Here is a 27,807-nt window from a genome sequence, read left to right on the forward strand (position 1 = left end):
TATGAACACAAAATAAACACATGCTACAATTAAGTACTCAACAAGTTTTATTTGAACACATGTTAAAATTAATTAACTGGATATTCTTTTGTTATACAAAGTAGTAACTACCATTTAATATAAAGCATCATATGCATATCTTTTAAATTTTTGGTTGTGGTGTAATATTGGCTATTTCTTCTGCGGCTATCTGTTCGAATTTCATTTGAGCACATAAACAGCCTTCGCCGCTTCCGTTGACTATACATTCCCCAAGCATTTCCCTACAACTATTAGGGATTTCAAATTTACTTGTCTGCTTTGCATCCATTACTTCTGGCATTACTATATCGCATATATCAAGCACTTTTATAGCTCCATTCACTACTTTAATAGTTCTATTTTCTAAATCAGTCATTGTTGTTGAAATCATGTTTTGTAAACAAGTTTTGAGTTTCGTATCTTTAACTTCGTCAGCTTTTGAACATTCGCAGCCATCACAAAAGTTTTCGGTCACGTTTTTCTCGCGGTCTAGTGATTTTGTCCAGCTATTCGCATTTGATTGGGGAGCTGGATCATCATAGCCCTCGCCAATTCTCCGGCTCATTTGTTCACATAAACATTCTCGGCCTTCAGACTCGAGTAAACAACCACCCAATATCGTCTTACAACTACTTACGTCTTCCAGAACGTCTACATCAGAAACGCTGTGATCAATAGCTTCTTTATCCGAAGAAAAACTTTGAGATGCCGGTTTATTGTTATCAAAATTACTTTTACACATAACTACATGTTCGTTGTAATAAATTTGGAATACAATTTGACCACAATTCGTGCATAAAGTAGTTTCTGAAAAAGAAAAATAACTTGACATAAGTATCTGACGTACGTATTCGCGAAATAGATTTAATTTGTATTTTATTAAATTACTATGCTTACGTAGACTTTCCTCCTCAACTAATGGTTCGGTTATAGATTTTGTATCTGTAGTTATGATTTCCAATTTACTTCCTAAAATCAAATGAAAATTAGTTTTTATTTTCCATTTTAAATAAAGGGAAGGGAATTACTGGCCCTCCTATTATCCAAATAGCACATGTCATAATTTCTATTGTATATCAAACATCGAATCAGAATGAATGGATGTTTCGCGGCAGAAAAGGACAAGTGGTACCCACTATTGCAGAACCACAAACTACCCCTACCATAATCAAGGGATTTTGTTATGTATAATAGCCGGCAAACTTCTTGAGCATTTGTTGACGTAGTGGGGGTAAGTTTGCGCATGGTACACTCACGTGCAAAAATATTATTTACTCTGCGTCATAATGCAATTAAATTATTAAAATCAACATATGTATTTATTTATATTTATTAGAACATCAACAAAAAATATAGGTTAATAATTGTAATAATTTAATCTTGGGGTAAAATAGATATTCCTTCTATTAAGTCAAAACTAGAGCTGTTGCCAGGTCTTCGTTCAGTTGAAGCGAAGCTGGTATTTGTAATTTTTTTTTCGTTATCATAATCTTGACCATTATCATCATCACTGTTTTCATCACCCGAGTCGCCATCATCGTGTTAAGTCGACATAGGGTCATCGGTGTAGTTTACGACTCGGTCGGTTCGATCTTCTTTTTTGTCTATAATTAATTATTTTTTGAAGATATTCGATTCGTAGTAATCGAATGTTACTTTTTTCAATTACCAGCTTCCGATTATTTTCTGTTTTTTTTTTCCATCTGAAGCCTAGCTCTTTCATAATTCGTCGTAAACTTCATTCCGAGCCATTAAAATGTATATCTTCTTTAAAATTTTCGAAGCCTTTTTATTACAGATTGAACGAAACTATCCATTCCGGTAACTTTCTTCTTCCCTGATCTTTTCTTACCCGGAGTCCCAAGCACGATGAGCAAGCCAGAGCCTTTAGCTTCGTTAATAATGCACCTAACAGTACTCACTGATGTTTTTGTTGCTTCCGAAGTCTGTTTTACTTTTTCCATAATATCATTCTTCCCCTGTTTTATAATGAAGCAATATACGTCGTACACAATTTTTCTACCCTTTCTTTTGAATACTCCACCAGTTTGTCGCGGCATAGTGTATTTTTTATAAAAAATCAACAAACACTCAACAAATAGCAATGGCAACAAAGTCAACAAGCAATTATAATAAAATATAACTTAACGATTAATAACGATAGATTTTTCACTGTACGCAAGCGTACTTTACGCAAGGTTCGACTGATCTACCAATAACGCGCTCGATACGATTTCCCCTGCCGTCGCGCCTCACCCTCACCACCAAAGTGATCTAAAATTCGGTTCTGCGCAGCCAAGGTCATTTGCTCACGATGTTTGCCGGTTACTATAATCCATGTTAACTTCATACACTTACTGTGAGTTTCCTGATGTCTTTTCCTAGCATAATCGGTAGCAAATTTCTTGTTGCAGTTCGTTACATCGCAGTACAGCCAATTATCAGGCTCGTGGGTTCTGAGGTGAGCCTTCAGGTGATGTGATTGTATAAAACCTAAAAATTAAAATAAGAAAGGAATTCCAAAAAATTCGCTGTAGGATTTTTTAAATAAATCGGTGTGCTTAGTGCGAGTTTTTCAACGTTCTCGATAGCGTAAAAGTTAACTCAAATTTGTGTGGACTTTGAAAGTTTACCGCTAGGGCGCTGTTCCAAATGCATACAAATTTGAGCTAACTTTGACGCTATCGAGAACGTTATATATCGAGGTTATTAGCTAATCACAGAAAATGTTTTATTTTTCACCTTTTTTCAGTGTGCTTAGTGCTAGTTTTTTAACGTTCTCGATAGCGTAAAAGTTAGCTCATATTTGTATGGAATGGGATCGATTACGTGCGTTTGCCGCTAGGGGCGCCAACTGCATACAAAATTGGCTTAACTTTTACGCTGTCGAGAACGTTAAGAAACTTGCACTAAGCACACAGATCGGTGATCGCGGACAGACTTCACGTTGCGTGATGTTGTTATTTACAATTTTAAATTGTATTTAGTTTTATCTTCGAGTCATTATTTTTTCTTGTAATTAGATTACTTTAACAGATAACTTTACTCTTCTCTTTCTTTTTAAATATCAACGCTTGATTTTGTCTTCGTGTTCTAGTCGCTGATCCCGAGTGAAACATGATGAGTGGGAACCGGATTTATTCACAATACGTCGTGACGGGAGTCTTAACTTTTTGTGAAAATTGTTTCAGTCTTAGATACGGAATGAATATGTTAGAAGAAGTCTGAAAGTGGCACCTGTGACAGAGAAGCTGAGAAGTGCGCGTTTGGGACGGTATGGACATGTGATGAGACGAAATGAAAATGAGGTTGGCAAGAGAATGTTAACTATGAATGTGGAAGGATATAGAGAAAGAGGTAGACCTAAGAAGAAATGGATAGATTGCGTGAAAGACGATATGGGTAAGAAGGGAGTGAGCGAAGAAATGGTATATGATAGAGGAGTATGGAAGAAAACATGTTGCGCCGACCCCAGGTGACTGGGAGCAGGGCAGAATAACGATGATAAATGATATTTCAGTCTTAGATAAAAAAAAAATTAATACATAAAATTTTATCTTTTGACTGTCATATTTCACCGAGTCACGACTTTTTTTTCGAACGTAATGGTATCATTGCTTGAGCGCGCTCAGTAGGTACTACTACTTAGGCCTTATTCCATCTATATGACGATTTATTGATAAAATTTATAGTCTCATTACCCTGGGCATGAATATTTTGGCCTGAAGTTATCGCCAAATTCGCGAAACTGTACTTACCTTTCCCGCATATACTGCAGAAGTGCGGCTTCTCATTCTTGTGCGTCAGCTCATGGTGCTTTAAATGATGTGGAAAATTGAAAGTCTTACGACATCCATTAACGCTGCACTTGTATCGCCTCTCCGATTCAGGTCTGTGAATCTTCAAGTGAGTTCGAAGAGCCGGTTTGCTGCTAAATGATGCGCCGCATTCCTCACAAATAAATGTACCTACAAGCAGTGGTGGATTTACACTAAGGGCAGTCGGGGAAAGTACCCAGGGCGGCAATTTTTTTAGGGCGGCTAAATTTTTAAAGTGAATTTTTTTTTATTTAGTCTTGTCAAGATTTCTCAATATAATTAATTAATTCTGTAATTAATAAATTTCTGCTTAATTGGTAATTTAAGAAATTCAATTCATCCATTATTTATGAATTATAAGTTTGGCACTTTTAGTAAAAATTAACAATCAAAATGATTTAATCAATTTATTTCCATGGAGTTTTGAAATAATAATCGATTTTTCTATTTTCTAGAATTAAAAAAAAAATATTACTATTTTTTTTTTAAGTAATATAATTATGAGTCGCCCTTAGTGCCAAGTGTATAATTGTTAGAAAAAAAACAAATATTCATTTATGTTTTTGGGAATACATAACATATAATATTTTCTCTGCAATAAATTAGTTTTTTAATTTTGAAAAACAAAATATATAAACTATAAGCTTAGCTAAATTCCAGTATTGAAATTCTATCAATCAACAAGCCAATCGGTCGCCACGTTGGTATTCGTTCAATAACAGAGTGAAGTAGCATTGCATTATAGAATTGTTAGTGCATTGATAAGACTATAACAGGAGTTCAGCAACGCCTAAAACTTTGACTTCGAACACCGATCGCCGGACGCGGTTATTAAAAAAAAACCTAAACTATTCGCGAACGAGGACTAATACACCAAGTGAATTATTTTTACTGGTGGTAGGACCTCGTGTGAGCCCGCGTGGGTGGGTACCACCACCCTGCCTATTTCTGCCGTGAAGCAGTAATGCCTTTCGGTTTGAAAGGTGGGACAGCCGTTGTAACTATACTTGAGACCTTAGAACTTATATCTCAAGGTGGGTGGCGCATTTACGTTGTGGATGTCTATGGGCTCCAGTAACCACTTAACACCAGGTGGGCTGTGAGCTCGTCCGACCATAAAAGCAATAAAAAAATTTTTTTTTAATTTTTCTCGTCAGTGCTCTTGTCCAAGAGCTCCGCGTGGTAGTCCCAGATGCGTATCGGTTCTTAGACTCCTAGACGTAGCCAGGGACCTAGTATGTCTTACTGGGTAAGTCCCGTATGTTTCACAATCATTTGGTCTGTCCAGACCCGATATGATCTCTATTTACTGGCAGTACCAAGTTTACTATACCAAAACAAGCACAGGAAAACACGTCTATTAAATTCCTACTTCATATGTTATTATATTATAATAGATATTTTACTGGTAGTAGGACCTCTTGTGAGTCCGCGCGGGTAGGTACCACAACCCTGCCTATTTCTACCGTGAAGCAGTAATGCGTTTCGGTTTGAAGGGTAGGGCAGCCGCAGCAGCGACTATACTTGAGATCTTAAAACTTATATCTCAAGGTGGGTGGCGCATTTACGTCGTAGATGTCTATGGGCTCCAGTAACCACTTAACATCAGGTGGGCTGTGAGATCGTCAACCCACTAAAGTTATAAAAAAAATTGGCAATTCATTTGGTATACAATAAAGCGCCTCACCACTACTTTATTTTTACAGACTACCTTAGTCAGAACCTTTGACAATATTGCCAATTGATACTATAATATTTTATATGCACTATTACGTACAAACCTTTATGAGCATAATTAAAATGACGCTTCAGTAGAACTTCATCCCTAAATTTTCCTCCACACTTATTACATTGAACACTTCCTTTACGTGAATGCTGTTTTTCGTGTCTCCGTAAGGCTGACCTGACAAAAATAATGTAGTTATAATTTAAAAAAAAAAACAAAAAAACAATCTCAAATAGCAAAAGTCAAGGCAGGTCATGTTATACAATTTCTGTGCTGCTGCTGGTTTTTATAAACAAGCATTTTAAAGCAAATCCAATGTCTTGAAGTCGCTTATTAATTATGTTGAAAAATTTCATTACATATATTTATGGATCTATAGATCAATGAACATATTGGACAATTTAATAAACTACTTGAGCAATTTTTTTTTTTGCTTAGGTGGGTGGACGAGCTCACAGCCCACCTGGTGTTAAGTGGTTACTGGAGCCCATAGACAATGTAAATGCGCCACCCACCTTGAGGTATAAGTTCTAAGGTCTCAGTATAGTTACAATGGCTACCCCACCCTTCAGACCGAAACGCATTACTGCTTCACGGCAGAAATAGGCGGGGTGGTGGTACCTACCTGTGCGGACTCACAAGAGGTCCTACCACCAGTGAAAAAAAATGTGTATTCAATAAAATGTATCTAATGCCATAACTCAGGAAATTAATAATTTCCAAAAAATATATTTTAACTCAAATTACACAAATCAAATATCTGAATGAAAAGATTCGCAAAAGTTTGTAAGAATGTATGGATGTAAGTTTGTTACTCTTACACGCAAAAACTACTGGATGGATTTTGATGAAACTTTACAATAATATAGCTGACACATCACAATAACACATTTAAAAAGATATAGTGTGAATTATCCAAAATAAAACGATAAGTGTCAAGTAAGTAGGAAAAAAATCTGCCATCTTATTTTCATAATCAATAATAATTTACAGTTCCCTAAGCGAAGTGAGGAAGGATCTCTAGTTAATTATAAAATTGATACTTACAAAAAATTAAATTTCTTGGAACAAATTTGGCACTGAAAGTGGAGCGAGTGACTTTGTTCGTGTCTCTTTCTCTCACTTTCATATTTAAATTGCTTATTACACAGAGAACACTGTAATTTGTTTGTAGAATCTTCAGCTGTCATGGCCAAAGTAGTTGAAAGTAGTCACTCAAAAGCGATACAATTGATTTTATTATTAATTTATATTCTAAATAAACATACACATAAATATGTCACGCACGCAACAAAGAATTGGAACATTTTATAAGCGTTACTTTTATTTTTTATAAAGTAAGTTCTCTGGTGTGTTATGTTGTAATTTTTAATTTCATTACTATTTTAACATCACTCTGAGAGAGGAGACATGAAATAAGTATTGTAAGGTCTATGCGTCGCGTTTATATTCTATTTAACGTAAGGCCAGAACTATTACACTTAGGTATCGAGTTACCTTATCACTTTATCACATTTATAAACAGTTCAGTGTCAAGTGTCACAACTAGTAGTTTCATTTTTCAAGAAGTCGAAAGCGAAGGGATCACCACAATTAAAGGAAAATACATTTTATTGATGTATTCTAAAAAAACTTGGGTTATTTATCATGAATTTGCTGGATTGACTATATTTTCTATGCAAGTCAAAATTACTACAACTTAGCTCAAGTAGAATTACCTTAACGGTAATAACGGTAGCACCAATCTGACAAAAAAAAAAGTGTCAACTTGGCGCTTTACACTATTGATTTTGTTAAAATTTGCTATGTACACGTTGTTTATTGTATTTTTAGCCATACCTACTGCTAGTAGCCTCGCGAAGCTACACTAGCTTCATCGAACGTGTAGGCGGGCTCAGCCTAGGAAATTTTGCTAATATCTGCCCTGGCAAGAGCAGTACTTCGCGGATTATATCACGAATAAATCTATTACCTCCAAAAAGGGATCCTCCAAAAAGTCCAATAAAAAATCTCAGTAAATGACCACCATTTTACTGAGATTAAACTTCATCCCATATCATCTCATTTCATTTTATAATATCATTTTTCATACAAAAAAATTATCATTAAAATTAGACTTGACCTAAAGGCCTTAGTTACCAGGTCATAAAATCCCTTAAAAAAAGCATAATTAGATAATAATCTTAATAATATGTACATTATGTACACTCAAGTCAATTTAAGCAGTACCTATGTCAATATCAATGTCTTGCTTATCAACATATTTTTATTTCTTTAAACAAACTTTACGAATGTGCCATAATTCTAATCAGTACTAATTATGTAACTAATTTAAATGACATCATGTACAGCACAAACTGTATCAAATAATCTAAGCCTCAAACGAGGCGACTCTCTTACTTTAATCTTCGACTTTAAAAAATAGAGATTTTTTTATATTAATTTAAAGTTAATTTATTTCGTTTGCTAATGGGAATTAAACTCCAAAGCAAGAAATCAAACTACAGTTACTTAATAAGGATATTAAAATTATATTTCCCAGAATCGTTTTACAATGCTCAATTGGATCAAAGTGACACTTATCCTGTGCTTGTTCGGTCTGCTTCGCGAGATACGACCGTCCGAACCGTTCGTTTCGGATTTTCTTGTAGAATGGAGAAACATCACCAACGAACAATTACAAAGAGAAATTTATCCAGTAGGAACATATTCCTATTTAGCTCAACTCGTGCTGGTCTTCCTTATAACTGATTTCTTGAGATTTAAACCTGTTATTATTTTATCAGGTAAGCATTCAACATGGTATTTGTATACACAATTGTATAATAAGAATTAACAGAAAAATACTACTTACCCTAAAAGAATTTTTTTTTAATGTTTAACATAATAAAAATTATGAACCAAAACAAAGATACATCACAAATATTTTTCAGGTCTCAGTGGAATAACAGTGTATTGTATATTACTATGGACATCCAGTATAAAGTGGCTTCAAGCCTCGCAATTCTTCTATGGAATGTACATGGCCACTGAAGTTGCTTATTACACTTACATTTATGCTAAGGTAATGAAACTCAGGTAATAGAGAAAATAGAAACTTTCATATTTCAATAAAGCTTGTCCTTTGAATTTCTGGTAGATCAAGCAATATGAGATTAAATAATTACATACTTATTCTAAATTTGAAGTCTGGCTTGATCATCTTATTAGATACGTGGTATAGATTCCTGTATCACAGAGGTTCAATTTGTAATTAAAGATCTATCAAATTTCATATTTGAAGTTTTGTTTATTTCTGCATTTAGAATTTTTTGTAAGTTTTGATGGGTTGTTTTGCCAAACTATTTTAATACTTCTCAATGTCTGCAGGTGGATCCGAAGAAGTACCCTTTAGTTACGTCGTGTACTAGGATTGCATCATTGACAGGAAGGTTCCTATCTGGTGTCAGTTCACAACTACTCATACATTTTAAATTCATGGACTACAGGGAACTAAATTACATAACTTTGACAGGTAATAGCATTACTTTATCTCATTAACATATATAAAGACAAACTAACTAAAGAACTAGATGCTACATAATAATGCAAAGTAGCACCTCTATAATCGTACATGGTGAAAAATTATTTATCTGTTATAGCGCAGATACTAGCAACATTTTGGGCACTATGGCTGCCTCCGGTTAAATATGGAATATACTTTCACAGAAGGATATCGACAATTAATATCCCTGTTGACAAATCATCATATAAAAACTCAGAAAAGGTATATATCATCATCACATTAACCTATCATTTTTATAATAAAAGAAAAAAGATTAAGGTGTATGGTGTGGCACTCTCTGCTTTTCTTGCTGGGGAAAATAGAATCACTATGTAACTGTATCTATATCATGTGTTCCTATTAAAATCTTTATGAATCTTACAGTTGATGATGCTTGTTAACATCTGCAGACATTTTTCAAACTATTCTTTTGTTGAAAACCAAACTAACTACTTGTATGGTATATCCAAATAGTGTAATACTATATATCAAATAGTAGAACGTGACAGCAAGGAGAAGTCTGTACCACAAATGGCAATTAAAGCCTGAGACAGCTTTCCAAGCTTAGTTAGATTTATTTATTTATTTATTTATTTTATTATTATTTGTGGTCATAGTTAGTATGACTACAAACTAAAACAACCATTCAATATATTGCTGGCTAGTCTCACTACAAGACTCCATAAGTTTCATCTTGAATGTTAGGATTTGGGCAAACAATTACCCCACCCTTTGTCCCTTGGGATAGTTGTATGTCATTCTCTCATACTCAACTCTTCATATACAAACAAAACCTGCATAAATCTTTAAGAGCCTTTAAATAGCCCTGGATAGTTATTCCTTAAAATGCTCATTCTTGACCTTACCAGGCCGTAAAACTTGCAAAGCATGCAACACATAGTTTTCATCTCAATACATAATCAGCATATTGGATCATAAACTACAAAAACACCCACTGAAACAAGAAATGGTAATGCATTATAATTTGATCCTCCTTAAAATTAAAAAAAATTGCCCATATTTCAATATTTTCATTTTAATCTATTATTCCATTGTTTTTATATACTTTGCAGTGAGTGGAATTCAAAGTACTTAAAAACAGTGCTCTCATCCACATATTCTAGAAAATTAATTTTGTTTTAATGAAAGTAATACACAGCATGTTCCTAAATCTTTCCTTGAAATTATCTTGTTTTTTTTCTACCTATTCTAGTAACCTCGAGGGGTTATTCTAAATTCACGGAACTAGTAGATGAGCTCACGGGGCTCAAACCGGGAGTGTTGCTAACACTGGCCCTAGCAAGTGCAGTGCTTCGCAGAATGTACCACCAGATAGAAAACCCGACCCACTTAGGAGATCCGGCGAGAAACTCAGTGGGCTGTGTCTATGAGTTAATTCGCTCGTCGAGCCCTTCGTCGCAAGCGCCGGGTTCGGCGGGGACGATGACGACGGTGACCGGTGCTTGAGGTACCTAAAAGCACCGTTAATGAATCGGGAGGATCCGTAATGACGTGTTTAAGACGACGTCGACTGTTTACCATTCGGTCCACAGGATCGGGTATGGACTCTTGTGAAAAAGCTATCAATCAAGCTATCTAATCAATATCTTGAGCCTAATAACAATTTTAGCAAAAAATAAAAGAAAAGCCAACATTAAATAGATCTATTTCTTTTTTTTTAAGCGTACATTCAAAAGTAATTTAATAGAGGCTTCGAGTTTAATATTGAAACACTCGAGGGCGGCTTACTCCCGTCCAAAAGTGATAGCGTGGAGCGCTCTGTATGCGGTCGCTTTAGCCCTCTTCGTACAAGCGCAGACTTATATACAAATACTGTGGCGGCACATACAAAAAGAACAATCGAATCCGGTATGTTATTATTTATTTTCACTAGGCTTAAAAGGCAGTGACTAGTATCTAGCTGTCATCAACAATGTTAGAGTCTAGAGGACATTGTTGGCTACTGTAAATTATTTGTTTTAGAGACAATAGTCCGAGTGAGCTATTGTCACCTAATGTATAATAATAAGATATCGCATTATCAAGCTAGGGGATTAATAAGGGGACAAATAAGAGCAAACATACTCATAATCATGTGACTAGATCATAGTCCATAATCTTATGATGAGTACATATCCAAGTAATTAGTAAATATCTAATGTGTGTTCACTGAACATGTAAAGCCTGCAATACATGTTGGCCGAGCGTCGCCGAGTGAACGCCAATACCAACGTATAGACAGTATATTTGTATTGTCTTGCCATCGCTCGGAGTCGCTCGCCTAGTTGGCCGAGCAAAGTCAAGCGCCAACGTGTGTAGAACTCATTTGGCGTAGCTTGCCACAACTTGCGGTCCAACTCGCGACCACTTGCCGCACTTCGGAGCGCTGTCGGTTTTTCTGCACAAATCAAAGGCGCTCACGCGCACTCGGCCGTTAGTACTGTCCACAATCACATGTTTGTCAGCACGCCATTACGTGGTTGGCGTCCGTTGTGTGTACGCGTACAAAATGTCACTCTCAACTGAAGGAGCCCAAAGTGTGGGCACCTTTTCAAAATTTGTCTATATTGGCCATTTGTATTGGTTTTCGGTAAACTTGCCGAACGTGTAGGCAGTAGCACTTGCATTGTATTAATTTGCCTACGCTCGCTTTGGCTCGACCAACATGTATTGCAGGCTTCAAAGGATTTTTTTTAGAATTAATTCCTTTCATAAAACATAATTATTGTTACCAGTTAAAAACAGTTTGCTACCCTAAACTTATTGTCCTACCAATTTCGACCGTGAATTAGACTCGAAGAAATGTTGCATACTGATTTGACAGGCAGGTTTTTTTTTTATATTACTTGGTGAAGAAGTTCATAACTCATCTGGTGTAAAGTAGTCACCAAAGTCCATGGCCATCACAGCTTGAATTCCCTCACCCATTCGCTAGTTCTGCAATTATTGTGATGGGGGTCAGTTAATTTTCAAACTGAACCTGTGCCTTAAGACACAACTTACTTAGATAGTAACTTACATATGTGTGTGAGTGTGTGAGCGTATGTGTGTATGTATACATGTATATATACACAAGGTATAATAGGCATCTGTTCAGTTGTTAATTTTTTTCTGTATGCACCTGTTTAGAATTGCAATCCAGATTGTTATGTTAAATATTTAAACTTATAATTTTCATGTTTGTAATTTGTTTTGTGCATCAATATAAAAAATAAACGCATCCATTTGAATTTTTACACTAAAGGATACATTCTGATTTACAAACACTATCAGGTATTGTACAATGGAGCTGCGGAAGCCGCTACCACTCTGTTAGGAGCCGGGGCTGCGTATATAGCATCGTATGACCGGCAGTCCTTCAGTCCCGCACTTTCTTCAGCCATACAAGGAATCGCTCTGTTTCTAACTACCTACATATCGAACGTATTCGTTTCCTACGCTGGATACGTTGTCATGGGAGTCATGTTTCATTACATCATCACTTTGGCCAGGTGAGGATATATATATATAGATAATTACTTGTGACGTGTTGAGACACCACTGCTATCTACCGTAAATCATTAAATTATTCTGTCACAACATCCATTGTTTCAATAAGAGTCATTGAGTTAGATTTAATAAATAAATTGTAACTTGAATCTTATTTCTTTAGTGTTGCATTTTTTTAAATAGTATACTAGTTTTAAAATACTAATATTATCGGATATAAATTTGGAGGATCAAGGATCGTGTGTGATTTGTACGGGATTTTTAATTGAAGTTATACTTCTTTAGGCGCGTTATGAAAAATTGATGAGAGTGAAATTTTACGATGCGCGCGCACCGTGACACAAAATTAACAGAAATGAAGTTGCCCACTAAATCGCTCATTACAATACGACCGACGTAACTTGGCGAGTCTGAATATAGCCGCAGGTGAACTTTCGCGCTTGTACACTCGTAAAAAAATGTGTTATTAGCATTCATTTTTTAGTAATATCAATGACAAAATTATTATTTAATATAATTCATACTAAATATTAGTAAATTATTAACGTTAAATATTTATTATTAATTATATAATATTAAAAAAAAAAAAAAAAAAAAAGCATAACTTCTTACGCGCGTACATAAGTATGTACACGCACCCTTTTTGTTTTTATTAATATATTAAGAGTTGTTTTTTTCAATTTCAGCGCAAAAATAGCTAGTCAATTAATCGACGACAGTTGTTTCGGGCTGATATTCGGTATCAACACACTCCTCGGCGTCGCTTTGCAGTCTCTCCTCACGTACATACTGTTACAAAACTTGGAGTTTCACATAACAACGCACTATTACATCGTAAGCGGTCTTTTTATAACTCTGGCCACTTGTTGGTTAGTCGGATGGATACTCCATATTGCTCATAATAAAAAACAAAACGTGAACAGTAATTAATCTACGTGAACAGTGAGCGCTTCTAACACATCAGACTTTATCGGAATAAATTAATTTGAATTCGTATAAACTTTACAGTTAGAATCCATTTGCCGATGTTTTATTTTCGAATGATTCGGGGAACTGACTTTAATGCCGGCGCATGTGAAGGGCCGTCAAACATTCATTCGCTAACTTAGCGGCTGTGCAAATGGGTTCGGTACACAATTTGCGAACCCGTTTGCGCTTCCTCCTACACTTGTTTACGAATGTCTCACGAATTTCTCCTCCTTTTTAATTCGTCAATAGAACATTGAAGAGAAAAAGAGTTTTGAATTCTTTCCCAGACATCATTAACAGCCATGCTGTTTTTATGGGATTTCTTTTGATGAAGATACGCTACACAGTAGAGGTCACGATCTATGAAAATAGCGAAACGTCCGTTGCCTTCGCAATCCTGGGCGCAACTGGTCACACGAATGTGTGGGAGACTACGCGAAGGATCGCGGTTCGCGCGCTTTGATGTCTGTTAAAAAACCGACACAGCTGGAAAACCACGAATGCAGCTAAAATTTTGCATAATCATTTGCAAATGTCGTCCTACACTTGCGAGTTTGCGTACGTGCGAATGTGAGTGACCGGTATAATAAGTCAAAGATAGTATTTTTAAAGAAAATTGTCCCCTAGAAGTTCTAGAACCCATCGGGAAGAAATTTATGAAAAGGTATTACACTATCCCTAAAAGCGACGTCAGAAGAGAAACAAATATCCCCCTATTTATTTCAAGGACCTTTAGGTCAAGTCTTATTTTAATTTTAATGAAAACTTTTATATGAAATGAAGTTGCTTAATATGAAACAGGGCATGAAATTAAATAAAATGAAAACGAAATGAGATGAGATGCGTACTGCGACCACCAAACAGCATTTATAGTTATAAGATGTATTCATCATTCATGATGTCAGTCATCACAGTTCCAGTTTAAATGGTAGAACAGCCATTATTTATACAATACAATAGAGACTTCGAGGTCGTCTCAAGATGGGTAGTGATATTCCTTGAAAATATCTCCATAAACAGCAACCTATCTTAGGCTATCTTATACCTTTAAACGAGCAATTCTTGTATATATATAATCTGAATCTCGGAAAGGGCTCCAACGATTTTTATAAAATTTAGTATACAGGGAATTTCGGGGGCGATAAATCGATCTAGCTACGAATTATTTTCAGAAAATGTTGTTTTTTTCGTGTTTTCTATAATCAACTTTATCGATAATCATCTTTATGACTCTTTCCGACATCTATTGGTGAATAATAATACTATTAAGCTATTTCAGCAGATGGCGTTGTTAAGCCACCCGAAGCCAATGAGTGTTTGGTTTAAGGTTAGACCAAGAAAATGAATTGTTTATTTGTATTATTTGTGTCTTTTTCATATAAAAAATTAAAAAAATACCGAGCGAAGCTCTGTCATCGTCTAGTAAAATAATGAAACGCGCATAATGGCTGCTAACATTTTTCATTTGAATTGCATTTCATAAAATAATTTAATTCATAGATAAGCATAGATTATACACTTAATATATTAGATAGATAAGTAAGTACTGTGAGATAGGTATCTACATATCGTATATTAACCGTAACTTCCGCAGTTTCGTAAAGTTTTTTAAGGTCTTTAAGATTTTTTGATGAGCATTACATTGATAGACACAAAGACAGGCGAAGCTAATAAAAGCAGCTTAAGTTTGATCTCAATTCAAGTGCAATATAGTAAAGTATTTTTAGTTATTATATTTGACTTAAAAAATTACCACAATTTACTGGGAAAGTAAATTGGGGAATTGGTGTAAGATATTTATTTTAGTTTACTATCTGAAAATATAGGTACTTGGGGATGTACCTGAACAGGAGACTGACTTGGAGAAAATCTAAAATAGATTCACCAAGTGTCTTGTGATGGGTCCGAGTATACGTAAATTGGCTTCTCAATAGAAAATCTCAACTGTCAGTTGATAATAAGCTGTTACTATATCAATTTCTTATTAAACCCACTTAGGCTTATGGCATCCAATTGTGGAAGTAGGTACTGTTCACATTCTAATATTGTAATACCTCAGACATTTTATTGACCATAAAACATTAATTATGTATATATAATCTAGTATAAATGATTCTGCTGAATTTCCTGAAAAATATCCTTTCTGTGTGAATTAGCACTAAAGTAGTGGCACCTCAAAATATATATCAAACTACCTTTAAGTGTGTTGTCTACAATAATATGAGCTAAGAACATTTCAATAAATACTCATAGGTTCATATTGCTATAACAGCAATGACTTCTTGTATTTACAAATGAGTCTATGTTTTTATTTACAAACTTATCAAACTTATTTTACTAGTATATTTTTCTAAGTTTAGCTGCTATTTATTATAATTGTTAAAACGTTTAGGAATTCGTAACAATTGTATTACTTGAGCTGTGGTAGAAATATCTAATCTTAAAAGTTATTTTTATGTATTGTTGCACTTAATGTATAGGTACTTTAGATAACAATTTCTAAAGTAAGGCAAAATAAAATTATTGTTGATTTATATTTATTGTTATCCTATTTTCCCATACGTAAAAATAAATCCTGGATAGAAATATTTTAATGTAAACCTATTATATTTAGTTTCCCAAAAATTATTTGCAAGTTTGATGAAGTGATTTTATTTATTTAAATCTAATGTGTACTAACAATAACAACCTTAATAACTATGTGATATTAAAGTAGAATATATTACACTTAAATTGTGAATAAAAAAAGAACATATTTTTTCTTGTTTTTATTTCAATAAATATTTTTATTAAACAACACCTTGATATGCTTGGTAAAACTTGGAATGTTTCTGTAATAAACATATAGCACAAAGTCTCTCACTTGCTACCACATTGAGTCCCAATCACAACTTGAAAAACCACCCCCAGAATAAGTCAAGAATGTATATTCTATTTACATAATAAAGTTACTGCTATGCGTCGTGCATCGTCGACGGTCGCGTTTTAATATACACGTACACACAAATTAATAAAAATATTACAACGACAGTTGGTAACACAATCGTATGAATTTGTTTTCGCATTTTCGCGAATTCTTGTTTTCTTTCCCTTTTCTGCCTAGCTGTCTCTTTGACGGGACCCTTCAGCTTCCTCATCTGTAGACAATCAAAAGAAAATTGTAAAATTGAAAATTGCATGCTGTAGACAATCAAAAGAAAATTGTAAAGTCCATCTTGCTGTATAATTTAAACTATGTATTCCTATATATTAAATAGGAAGTTAAACACCATACCCCTACATCATCAAGCCGATCGTAATTAGCTTACCTTCAATGCTAATAAATCCGCAAAAATAAACAAATTAAGTAAGTTTTACAATTTTTGAATATGGACACGTCAGAAACGTCACTGTACGTCACTGAAATGTCATGGTGACCTGTTTTATTTCTCTATTGGACATGCAACGGGAATACAGCCCCTACACTCCATACAAAAAAAAACATATCTCACGAATAAAAAATGAATTAAGGTGAATGGTTAACAACAGGTAGGCCTTGAGTCGTCTACCCATCTAAGCAAAAACAAAAAAAAATTATATACCTCTAATGTTAAAAATATACGGGTATGACAACTGTTATCAAAAAGATCGTGATGATCACTGAAGTATTAAAGGTCTATGGTGATGATACTTTGAATACTTACTGTCTTCTCTTGTCCAATGTCGACATCAATCTTACAGTTAAGATTTTTTATTGGGAATGGGAGGATTGCATTTTGTCCAAAGGCCTTACCGTTTAATTACGACGGTTGGACGAACTCAAAGGCTTAACTAAAAGAGGCACCACCACAAACAGAACCTCAGCGGGCCGATATTATAAGTGGGCTATTGAGTTACACCGTCTACACAAACACCTGTCCGATGCTATATTTATAAACTTTACACCTTCTACTCTTTTATATTGATTACTGAACGAAAACAGTTTCATTTTTAAACAGTGGCTTGGTTATGCCCTTTGCATTGCTGACATCCATGACCACTCGCCATCAGGTGAGGCGTTTCCTCATCTGTCTACAGTGGTAAGGAAAAAATATTTTAGACTATTTTTATGATCAAATGAAATTTTATATAATATTTTTAGGGGACGATAAGCTTACACAACACAATAGATGTTAAAAAGTTAGGTTTCAATAAGAGATATGTAAAGTTAATTATAATATTTAATAATTGGACTTTAAAATCTATATATATAAAAATGAATTGCTGTTCGTTAGTCTCGCTAAAACTCGAGAACGACTGGACCGATTTGGCTAATTTTGGTCTTGAATTACTCGTGGAAGTCCAGAGAAGGCTTAAAAGATATTTATATATGAAAATGCTAGGAATTAAATAAAAATAACAATTTTGTTTTTCCTTTGATCTGTCCCCCGTCGCACAGATTTGTTTGTTTTAAAGTTTATTTTATACAATAGTTTAGGTATTTTATTTATCGATTGAGGCACTAACAAAGCTGGGGGGTCAGCTAGTATCAAATAAAAATCAAGCGATTTTCCTACAGCTACCTTAAATGCATAACCCTATTAATTAATTAATTAAATGTGGGTGTAATTTTAATAAAACGTCGTAGCTACGGTCACTCTATCGCGCTGGCACCAGGAGGATGAGACGGCATGTCATGCATGTCGTCAGCTGCGATCCGCATTGCCGTCATCGCAGTCGTCGCCGAACATACTATAGAAGAGCAACCTGGTCGGCGATATAGCGCGTTCCGACCCGGAAGGCTAGTTCTGACTCAGCGGGGTATCCCGGAACACCAGCATCACCCAGGTGGCCTAGTCGGGCCGCCGTACCGCGGACACCAGCATCATTGGTTGTAGACTATTGCCTCGTCCTCGGCATGGCGAGTCTGGTTGTAATGTTCATCACAGGAACCTGGCCAGGTTTTGACCGGTCTTGTCGAACCCGTCGCTTGCGACGATGCGATCGGCGAGTAAATTAACCCACAGACACAGCCCACTGAGTTTCTCGCCGGATCTTCTCAATGGGTCGAATTTCCAATCCGGTGGTAGGTTCGGCGAAGCACGACTCTTGCTAGGGTTCGTGTTAGCAATGTCAGGTTTGAGCCCCATGAGCTCACCTACTCGCCCGGTGACGCTGATATGGTCTCTCAAGGCCATCATCGTTTAGTGCGGTAGGACCCTAAAAATATCCAGATCGACAAATCCCACATGCCCCGTGCGCTCCTTGGGCACGGGGACCTTGTAGGAGGGATGGCCGCCGGCCCGAAAAAAAAAAGTTTTCCAAGGTTATCACGAGTCGTAGTTTTAATTAAAACCACTTTTACGGGTTTCATAGCACGGTCAAAAACCAAAATATTCGAAATAATAAACACCAGACTATACCATAAAAGTATGTTTAATTAAAGTGAAGTTGTTTCAGTACTTTCAAAGTTTAAAATAAATTATTGTACACAAATGTAGTGTTAATTTTTATTTTTTTCAATTAATTAAACATAAAAAAAAGTTACAATAAAAAAGATAACAAGATAATTTAATTTAGATGCACGATTATAATTCGATATCAGTATCTATGCTTGGGCCATTACAAATGTGCGAACTGAGTCATAAAACATTACGTAAAAGGAATGTCGCGCAACTCGATATCGATAAAGGGATACCGCTTGGGTTCGGGTAGTCAGATGAGGTGGTCGTTGATGACTGGTACACGTAAATTGTAGATTGTAAGTGTTTGTAAAAATTGTGTTAGTTATCATTAGACAATCCTACGCGAACCATTGAAGCATTATTCGATAACATAACTTTGTTAAAATTAAAAGATGATATTAACGCCCAAACTCGTTTGGTTATTCATAATGTGTTAATAGGGTTTAACGAATTAAAAAGTGACCCGGAAAAAATTTAAATAAAAAACTTTTTTTTTTTTGTAATTATATTGATTTAAGTTTTGTACCCGAATGTGTAGACGTGTGAGCGAGAGATCGGATATGCCTATAAGTGTGAACGAGAGGTCTGATAAAAATGATTTATGACTCAGTTGCATGTTTGTAATGACCCAAGCCTACTCATATTCATAAAAAAATATTTAACAATTTTAAAATAATATTAATTTATATTAAGCATATTAGAATCATTAAGGCTTTCTAAATGTTTAATACATTTTTTTATGTTTATACATGGTATTCTCCACCATCTAATTTTTCATCAGACAATGATGACAGAATACTAGCAGATGTACTTTGGGACAACCATATGAGGGACATGAAGAGACCTTCAAGAATTCCAATACCCACACCTCCTATGCTGTCCAGTAGATAGTGACGTTCAGCCAATACCCTGGAAATGGACACTGAAACTACCCAAGCCATAAGTGGGGGGTAGAAAATTATTGATACCGAATCAAAGTATATTAAAATGAACGAGATGAGCACAGCCCTGCTTGCATGTCCGGATGGGAATGAGAACTTATCAGGACCAACTTCCATGAGCTTATTCATTGGTACCGGTCGACGTCTTCTTACAAATGCTTTCAATACAGCTACCACAACAATGTCTAAAATTAGTGCTGAAAAGAAATTAAACTTGTTACAACCCTATTCTGGATGACATTCTTTTTGAATTCCATCAATTTTACTAAATTGCTTTTACAAATAAGTTGCAAATCTGAATATGTATATTGTAACAAATAAGACATGCCTAATACTTTGTTTAAGCCATAGTATATTGTTAATGTCATTTGAGTTTCAAATAACAAATAACCTTAGGAGCCTTATGAGCAAAATAGATTAAAAAAAATATTATTGTTTACGTACCAATCAACATATTAACTTGCAACTGGTAAAGATCTTTACTATTAAACAGCCATATGAAAGTGAGCCAGCCTGCCAGCCAAACTATGCCATGACATGATATCTGGAACAAAGATTATATAAACTGTACTGTGTACATACAAATATTTAAGTGGGACCTTTATACCCAAACAAAGGGATATTTTTTTAACATTTCATAATTTATTTATATTAAGTGGCAATTTCAATAAAACAAGCATAACATATAAATATGTATAAACAGTGTTCAGTTGAAATGGGCAATTACGAAAAGTAATTGAGTCAAAAAAAACTAAGGTAGCGGACTAAAGATTATTTGAAAATAATGAATACAGTTCTCAGCAATACAAGTTAATAATTAATTCAACTATATATTTTTAAACAAATCTTGTAATTATTATTTATTTTCGAATATCCAATAAATTTGATTTCTTTGAATTTTTTGCATACCTCTAGTAATTGAGAATGGTTCCGTAAAGACTTTAGAGCAGTTATTTTTAGTGCTCTGTCAACAAATGTCTTCGTAATTTGAACATCATACTGCAAAATTTTTTTCAACATGGGTGGAGTTTGACGCTTTTTCTCTGTTTCTCCTAACTGCAATAAAAAATTAGTATCATAATAGTAAGTTAATTCCGTCTGTTGAGCATCCGGATTCCGGAGGGACCAATCATTTTAATTATTTTAATTATTCAACAGGTGAAAGGATTTATTATGTTATCTTCAGAGCTGTTTCAAAAATGATAAGATTCACTTTGATTAGACCTTATCAATTAAATGAGAGAGACAACCAATAGCACTAATTAATTCAACTTGGTAAAATTATTAACATTAGTAAACTAATTTGTAATTTCTAATTCCCGAAAATGAATTAATTCCTGAAAATTGTAATACAGTTCCATTCGTTCTGTGTAATTGTATTCAATACAATTGTATCAATAATTGGTCATCTAAAGCGGGTAGTTCATTAGAACAAATAAGCAGGTTACATAAGTCTACAACTAATGAGATTTCAGAACTTAACCAGTTATCAATGATTGTATTCAATAACAATAAGATCCAGTAGTTCCTTAAGTCTTTGCAAATGACGAACGTTACATAAACTGCTTTTCAGATTTATTCTCGAAATTATGATATTCAAATGTCGGTGAATAAGAATACTTAAATGTCGGAAACCTTCGACGATCGTAGAACTGCAATGGGTACGTGATGGAAACGTAATTTAACAATAGTTATAAATATCCCAAGACGTTACACTTGTGTAAATATTGACACATCTCCCACAGTGCAGAACTTAAAGCTTTCAGGCAAAGTGAAGAACTTCATCCTACAGTACATCTTATGGCATATTTTTTGAATGCGTCAAACATTGAATGTAACACAAAATATATACCTAACTCGTACTTAATCCTAAAAAAAGCAAACCCAAGATCTTACCATATCCATAGTACTAGCCTATTTTTTCTACCACAAATGTACTAATTGTACTATTTCATTCGTGTAGTTAAAAGTAAATTTTATAGTTTTACAATAGACACCTAAACTTATATAGAATTTAAAATTTATTTAATGTATGATATCAGTGTAGGTACTATTTAAACGGTCACAGACTACGTCATAGATTATACACTTAATATACTTGGACTACGTACACACACACAGACTGTGACAGACTACAGGACTAATCTTACTCTATGCTACAGGAGATGCTAACGCAGGTGAATGAAGTTAGCCCCTCAAAAAGTTTTTCTTTCCTATTTTCTACTTATTTTCTATTAATTCGTTTGTTCATCATTTGTTCTTGATTGTTCACTGTTAATAATTGTTTGTTCTGCATTTATTTATTTTAAAAAAAATATTAAAAATATATGTACAAGTTAGCCCCTCGATTGCAATTTTTTAAATTTTTTCGTGCTTAATGACTCGTAAATATTCATTTTCGATTGTTCTTATATAAAACACGTTTGTTCTCTTTCGAAATTACTCGTTTTTTGTTTAATTTACTATTTGTATTAGTTGATTAAATGTATGCAAAATATGTGTACTGCGCATGCGTCAACTATAATGCCTAAACTTTCTACACGGTTTTAATCGTGAAAAAAAAAAACAAATATAAATCCTGAAGGAGCAATTAATTAGGTGAATGAAGTTAGCCCCTCAAAAAAATTTTTTTTTCCTGTTTTCTACTTATTTTCTATTAATTCGTTTGTTCATCATTTGTTCTTGATTGTTCACTGTTAATCATTGTTTGTTCCCCATTTATTTATTTTAAAAAAAATATTAAAAATATATCTAAAAGTTAGCCCCTCGATTGCAATTTTTTATATTTTTTCGTCCTTAATTACTCGTAAATATTCATTTTCGATTGTTCTTATATAAAATACGTTTGTTCTCTTTCGAAATTACTCATTTTTTGTTTAATTAATTGTATTAGTTGAATAAATGTATACAAAATATGTGTACTGCGCATGCCATAAGTGTATATTCTATGGCGCATGCGTCAACTATAATGCCTAAACTTTCTACGCGGTTTTAATCGTGAAAAAAAAACAATTATAAATCCTGAAGGATCAATTAATTGGTATACAGTTTAATTCAAAAAATTAAAAAATAAATAAATAAAATAATGTGCATTCGCGTAAAGTTAGCCCAAATACATTTTTTCCATCCTCCTATATACCTATCGCTATGAAGGTATAAAAAAGATAGGTTAAGAGTTCACATAGGTAATATAAACAAATAAGTAAATATGTTCATTATTTATCTTTCAAGAGATAATGTAGGTATACATTATAATAACATTTTGACACAGTCGAAATTATATTCCTAACATTAGTAAAATAACATTTTAATAATTTTTTTATAGGTTATGTATTGAAATTGTTGGAAAATTATTTCATGTTTTAGCTGGAAAACGACATGGAGAATTATATGCAATACAAGATAATGAGCTCCATCAAATGAATTCGAATGAAACCAAACTGTTTACCATCCAAATTCGATTGTCGGGCAGATAGAAAACGAAAATTCACTCATAGTGAACCTCGGCCTGCATTTGTGAAACGGCAAAGACTCACTATTATCAAGGAAATTGAAGAGACGACTAAAAATGAGATGTGTCGTATTATTATACCTTTGCCATCTTGTAGTCAAGGTAGGTGTAACTGTCAATAATTAGTTACACTCACAAATCTCCTAATCAAATAACAATATCAGAAAAAATGAGAATAGTTAGTTAGTTAGTGGAAGTAGCCAAAATGGGCAAGTGGATCTCAGTTCCTATTACATAAGGTACTAGGAAGTTTGTGAAAATGAAAATTTATCACAGTGTAATATCACTTACTTACTTTAACAGTGAAGGAAAACATTGTGATGAAACCTGCACACCTAAATGTTCTTAGGATTTTCTTAGGTGTGTAATCCACCAACCAGCACTAGGCCAGCGTGGTGGACTAAGGCCTAAAAACCCTCTCAATGGTAGTGAAGGCCAGTGTCCAGCAAGGGGATATATTATATGGGCTGATGATGATGACTAGGAAGTTAAATACTACTACTACTACTACGACAGTACACATATAATCCTATATATTTACAAACTATACGTTTGTTGGAAATTGCTAACATTATTTCATATTTCCAGATGTCCAGCCACTTGAAAATAGGTGTAGTAATGACAAAGCTATCCAAGTAGCTCCAGCACAGGAACACAAAGGCAAGGCAAGTGTGTATTGCCACATCACCCCTTAATATATCTGAAGCAAGTATAAGTAAACAATCAGAACCAGCAAAAAAAAAAACTGTTGTTCCTGAGGACAAATTTGACAGTGATGAGTCAAATGCACCAGCAACAGAAGGATCAACTGTTGACTATGGGTTATAGAAGAAGAAGATTAATTCATATTTATTTAAATTAATATTAATGAATATTAATTTAAATTATCGTGCAAAATTCGTGGTCAAAACATATGTGTATTTTATAAATAAATATTCATTCTCAGTATTAATGTTGTTTTAATCATCGATTGAAAAATTGGTTCTTAATGAATTTAGTTGGAGCTAAATGCTGCTTGGAGCTTAATACTTTCGAATAACATAAACACGTGACTTTAAGCATAAACATATTTTTTAGGTAAATACTTTATTTAGCTTTGCTGGATTTATCCAAGATTTCGACATACCAAAATTTCATACAGGAACGACAGATAGATAGCTATCTGATTGAATACCCTTGTAGAATTGAGCTTCGAAGAAAAGTTTATTCTTATTCTTTATTAGACTTTATTCTAGTTGCAGTGTCAGTTAGAGAAGCTGTGCAAGCTTCTCTAACCGATACTGCATGGAATAAATAGTCATTATAATTATAAAATATATTTCTGTTTACATACCATACAATTTTCATAGTTCAAATATGAATTTGGATTGATATGAATTTATTTCGATTATCAAAATAATTTGTATTAAACATTTATATTTCCTCAAAATTTCTATTTTTATAATAATGACTGTGACCACCCCATAAATCACAATATTAAAAATATTAAAGATAACTTATTTTTAAATCATATATTAAAAATTATAAACAGATCGCGAATTAAAATATTATATTATGCCTATCATTCTTAAATAATTCAGTAATGAATTTTCGCATCGCCGCGCCGTATATAATTAATATGAATAATAGGGTATTGCCCACTGTGCTAAAAAAACATAAATTATGTTTTTTTGATAGATCTGCAAACAAGCAAGTGAGTAATGCTATGTTTCCATAAATAAAAAGGCAAAAAAAAATTAAAGAAAGATATTATGCACAAGTTCAAATGCATATGTATTGTGCTAAAAGTAAAACTTGCTACTTTTGTGTAGCATCCAGCAACTTTGAAAAAAATAATCAGGTCACTATAATTAGTAGGTATTGATTTTGATTCCGAGTAAGTTGCACAGTTGTTAGATAATGTAGTTTCTTTTTGGAAGAATAACAATTTTCTAATATTACACAAAAATGTAATGTTAAATATTTTAAAAAAACTTTATACCTATTTTCCTTTTAGGGAGTACAAAATATTGATGTGTACAAAATGAATGTGATTTAATAAAAATAATATTTCAATTTAAATTATGTTTTATTAAAAATTATTCTTAACATACAGGTACAAAGGTTACATAACATTAATATTTATTCCTTTTCATATATATAAGCCCATATTTAGCACATTTGTGGAAAACAGAATCAAAATAATAATGAGTTGCTAGCCATAGAAGACCAGCATAAAAGTCTTATTAAAATCTGTTCAGTAGTTTTTGAATGAAGAGTGAAAATACTTACAAAACTTCCTATTTATAAGTAAGGATTACTTATTTAATTAAAGAGTTTTGTAGGTGGCAAACTATCTAAAAACTTTCTATTTTCCACCAAGTTGACATCAATTATCCTTCCTGCATATATATTTATTGTATTGTTTTTTTTATAGTCTAACAAGGGGTGATATTACATTTGCAATTTCTGGGAGTTTGTTGAAAAATATATTGCTTGCTTGACTTACAGATAAATCGAAATCATCAGCCAATTGAGAGAATGTTCTATTTAATGTTATTCTCATCAGACATAATATAATATTTTGTTCAGAAACATTTGTATGTTTCTCAATCAAGCCTATTATGAAACATAATTCTTGTGGAAGACCAATATATAAACGTTGTTTATTTTTCACTTTAGATAAAGTTGTTAACACATTCATTTTTTCAACTTTTTAGTCTTCTTGAGAGCTATAGTCTGAAGTGCACAAGTCTTTGATGGAGTGGAGATATAGAGAGATAACTCATAGTCAACAGTTGATCCTTCTGTTGCTGGTGCATTTGACTCATCACTGTCAAATTTGTCCTCAGGAACAACAGTTTTTTTTTTTTGCTGGTTCTGATTGTTTACTTATACTTGCTTCAGATATATTAAGGGGTGATGTGGCAATACACACTTGCCTTGCCTTTGTGTTCCTGTGCTGGAGCTACTTGGATAGCTTTGTCATTACTACACCTATTTTCAAGTGGCTGGACATCTGGAAATATGAAATAATGTTAGCAATTTCCAACAAACGTATAGTTTGTAAATATATAGGATTATATGTGTACTGTCGTAGTAGTAGTAGTAGTATTTAACTTCCTAGTCATCATCATCAGCCCATATAATATATCCCCTTGCTGGACACTGGCCTTCACTACCATTGAGAGGGTTTTTAGGCCTTAGTCCACCACGCTGGCCTAGTGCTGGTTGGTGGATTACACACCTAAGAAAATCCTAAGAACATTTAGGTGTGCAGGTTTCATCACAATGTTTTCCTTCACTGTTAAAGTAAGTAAGTGATATTACACTGTGATAAATTTTCATTTTCACAAACTTCCTAGTACCTTATGTAATAGGAACTGAGATCCACTTGCCCATTTTGGCTACTTCCACTAACTAACTAACTATTCTCATTTTTTCTGATATTGTTATTTGATTAGGAGATTTGTGAGTGTAACTAATTATTGACAGTTACACCTACCTTGACTACAAGATGGCAAAGGTATAATAATACGACACATCTCATTTTTAGTCGTCTCTTCAATTTCCTTGATAATAGTGAGTCTTTGCCGTTTCACAAATGCAGGCCGAGGTTCACTATGAGTGAATTTTCGTTTTCTATCTGCCCGACAATCGAATTTGGATGGTAAACAGTTTGGTTTCATTCGAATTCATTTGATGGAGCTCATTATCTTGTATTGCATATAATTCTCCATGTCGTTTTCCAGCTAAAACATGAAATAATTTTCCAACAATTTCAATACATAACCTATAAAAAAATTATTAAAATGTTATTTTACTAATGTTAGGAATATAATTTCGACTGTGTCAAAATGTTATTATAATGTATACCTACATTATCTCTTGAAAGATAAATAATGAACATATTTACTTATTTGTTTATATTACCTATGTGAACTCTTAACCTATCTTTTTTATACCTTCATAGCGATAGGTATATAGGAGGATGGAAAAAATGTATTTGGGCTAACTTTACGCGAATGCACATTATTTTATTTATTTATTTTTTAATTTTTTTAATTAAACTGTATACCAATTAATTGATCCTTCAGGATTTATAATTGTTTTTTTTTCACGATTAAAACCGCGTAGAAAGTTTAGGCATTATAGTTGACGCATGCGCCATAGAATATACACTTATGGCATGCGCAGTACACATATTTTGTATACATTTATTCAACTAATACAATTAATTAAACAAAAAATGAGTAATTTCGAAAGAGAACAAACGTATTTTATATAAGAACAATCGAAAATGAATATTTACGAGTAATTAAGGACGAAAAAATATTAAAAATTGCAATCGAGGGGCTAACTTTTAGATATATTTTTAATATTTTT

The 27,807-nt window shown here is 33.6% G+C and overlaps 4 protein-coding genes and 2 long non-coding RNA genes across 14 annotated transcripts; 2 read left to right on the forward strand and 4 right to left on the reverse strand.

Moving 5' to 3' along the window:
• Positions 1 to 26: 26 nt before the first annotated feature.
• Positions 27 to 7,315, reverse strand: LOC114248609 (uncharacterized). Of its 2 annotated transcripts, none has more exons than XM_028181896.2 (6): positions 6,613 to 7,315; positions 5,621 to 5,742; positions 3,780 to 3,989; positions 2,380 to 2,514; positions 919 to 990; positions 27 to 828 (listed from the first exon to the last, which is right to left on the reverse strand). In XM_028181896.2, exons 1-6 carry the CDS (start codon positions 6,753 to 6,755, stop codon positions 143 to 145), a joined length of 1,368 nt encoding a protein of 455 aa, XP_028037697.2. In that variant the 5' UTR covers positions 6,756 to 7,315; the 3' UTR covers positions 27 to 142. The 2 variants fall into 2 exon arrangements, with proteins under 2 accessions (XP_028037697.2, XP_028037698.2); XM_028181897.2 differs by having other exon boundaries at positions 5,621 to 5,737; positions 6,613 to 7,096.
• Positions 7,316 to 7,721: 406 nt separating this feature from the next.
• Positions 7,722 to 16,322, forward strand: LOC114248603 (thiamine transporter 2-like). 2 transcript variants are annotated; one of them, XR_016324266.1, is made up of 8 exons: positions 7,738 to 8,351; positions 8,499 to 8,629; positions 8,935 to 9,079; positions 9,207 to 9,331; positions 10,793 to 10,978; positions 12,383 to 12,600; positions 12,884 to 13,024; positions 13,285 to 13,616. XR_016324266.1 is itself a non-coding variant. In XM_028181890.2 (7 exons), the coding sequence occupies exons 1-7, from the start codon at positions 8,120 to 8,122 to the stop codon at positions 13,526 to 13,528; spliced, it is 1,281 nt and encodes a 426-aa protein (XP_028037691.2). In that variant the 5' UTR covers positions 7,722 to 8,119; the 3' UTR covers positions 13,529 to 16,322. The 2 variants fall into 2 exon arrangements, 1 of the variants encoding a protein (XP_028037691.2); XM_028181890.2 differs by lacking the exon at positions 12,884 to 13,024 and having other exon boundaries at positions 7,722 to 8,351; positions 13,285 to 16,322.
• On the reverse strand, positions 16,321 to 17,011 carry LOC114248589 (single-pass membrane and coiled-coil domain-containing protein 4). Its single transcript, XM_028181871.2, has 2 exons — positions 16,876 to 17,011; positions 16,321 to 16,704 (listed from the first exon to the last, which is right to left on the reverse strand). The coding sequence occupies exon 2, from the start codon at positions 16,702 to 16,704 to the stop codon at positions 16,522 to 16,524; it is 183 nt and encodes a 60-aa protein (XP_028037672.1). The 5' UTR covers positions 16,876 to 17,011; the 3' UTR covers positions 16,321 to 16,521.
• A 2,010-nt stretch (positions 17,012 to 19,021) lies between these two features.
• Positions 19,022 to 22,009, reverse strand: LOC114248601 (polyisoprenoid diphosphate/phosphate phosphohydrolase PLPP6). Of its 4 annotated transcripts, none has more exons than XM_028181884.2 (4): positions 21,828 to 22,009; positions 20,841 to 20,987; positions 20,376 to 20,475; positions 19,022 to 20,128 (listed from the first exon to the last, which is right to left on the reverse strand). In XM_028181884.2, exons 1-4 carry the CDS (start codon positions 21,834 to 21,836, stop codon positions 19,734 to 19,736), a joined length of 651 nt encoding a protein of 216 aa, XP_028037685.1. In that variant the 5' UTR covers positions 21,837 to 22,009; the 3' UTR covers positions 19,022 to 19,733. The 4 variants fall into 4 exon arrangements, with proteins under 4 accessions (XP_028037685.1, XP_028037687.1, XP_028037686.1 ...); XM_028181886.2 differs by lacking the exon at positions 21,828 to 22,009 and adding an exon at positions 21,552 to 21,796 and having other exon boundaries at positions 20,841 to 20,983; XM_028181885.2 differs by lacking the exon at positions 21,828 to 22,009 and adding an exon at positions 21,567 to 21,708.
• An 841-nt stretch (positions 22,010 to 22,850) lies between these two features.
• LOC149501519 (uncharacterized) lies at positions 22,851 to 24,390 on the forward strand. 2 transcript variants are annotated; one of them, XR_016324293.1, is made up of 3 exons: positions 22,851 to 22,971; positions 23,298 to 23,544; positions 24,031 to 24,390. It is a non-coding gene; the product is annotated as an uncharacterized LOC149501519 (long non-coding RNA). The 2 variants fall into 2 exon arrangements; XR_016324292.1 differs by lacking the exon at positions 22,851 to 22,971 and adding an exon at positions 22,978 to 23,116.
• A 1,101-nt stretch (positions 24,391 to 25,491) lies between these two features.
• On the reverse strand, positions 25,492 to 27,674 carry LOC149501520 (uncharacterized). 3 transcript variants are annotated; one of them, XR_016324291.1, is made up of 3 exons: positions 27,500 to 27,674; positions 26,927 to 27,173; positions 25,492 to 26,440 (listed from the first exon to the last, which is right to left on the reverse strand). It is a non-coding gene; the product is annotated as an uncharacterized LOC149501520 (long non-coding RNA). The 3 variants fall into 3 exon arrangements; XR_016324290.1 differs by having other exon boundaries at positions 27,355 to 27,674; XR_016324289.1 differs by having other exon boundaries at positions 26,927 to 27,214; positions 27,302 to 27,674.
• Between the last annotated feature and the right edge of the window lie 133 nt (positions 27,675 to 27,807).

The sequence above is a fragment of the Bombyx mandarina genome, chromosome 15 (genome assembly GCF_030267445.1).
Source record: "Bombyx mandarina strain Sakado chromosome 15, ASM3026744v2".
Classification (NCBI taxonomy): domain Eukaryota; kingdom Metazoa; phylum Arthropoda; class Insecta; order Lepidoptera; family Bombycidae; genus Bombyx; species Bombyx mandarina.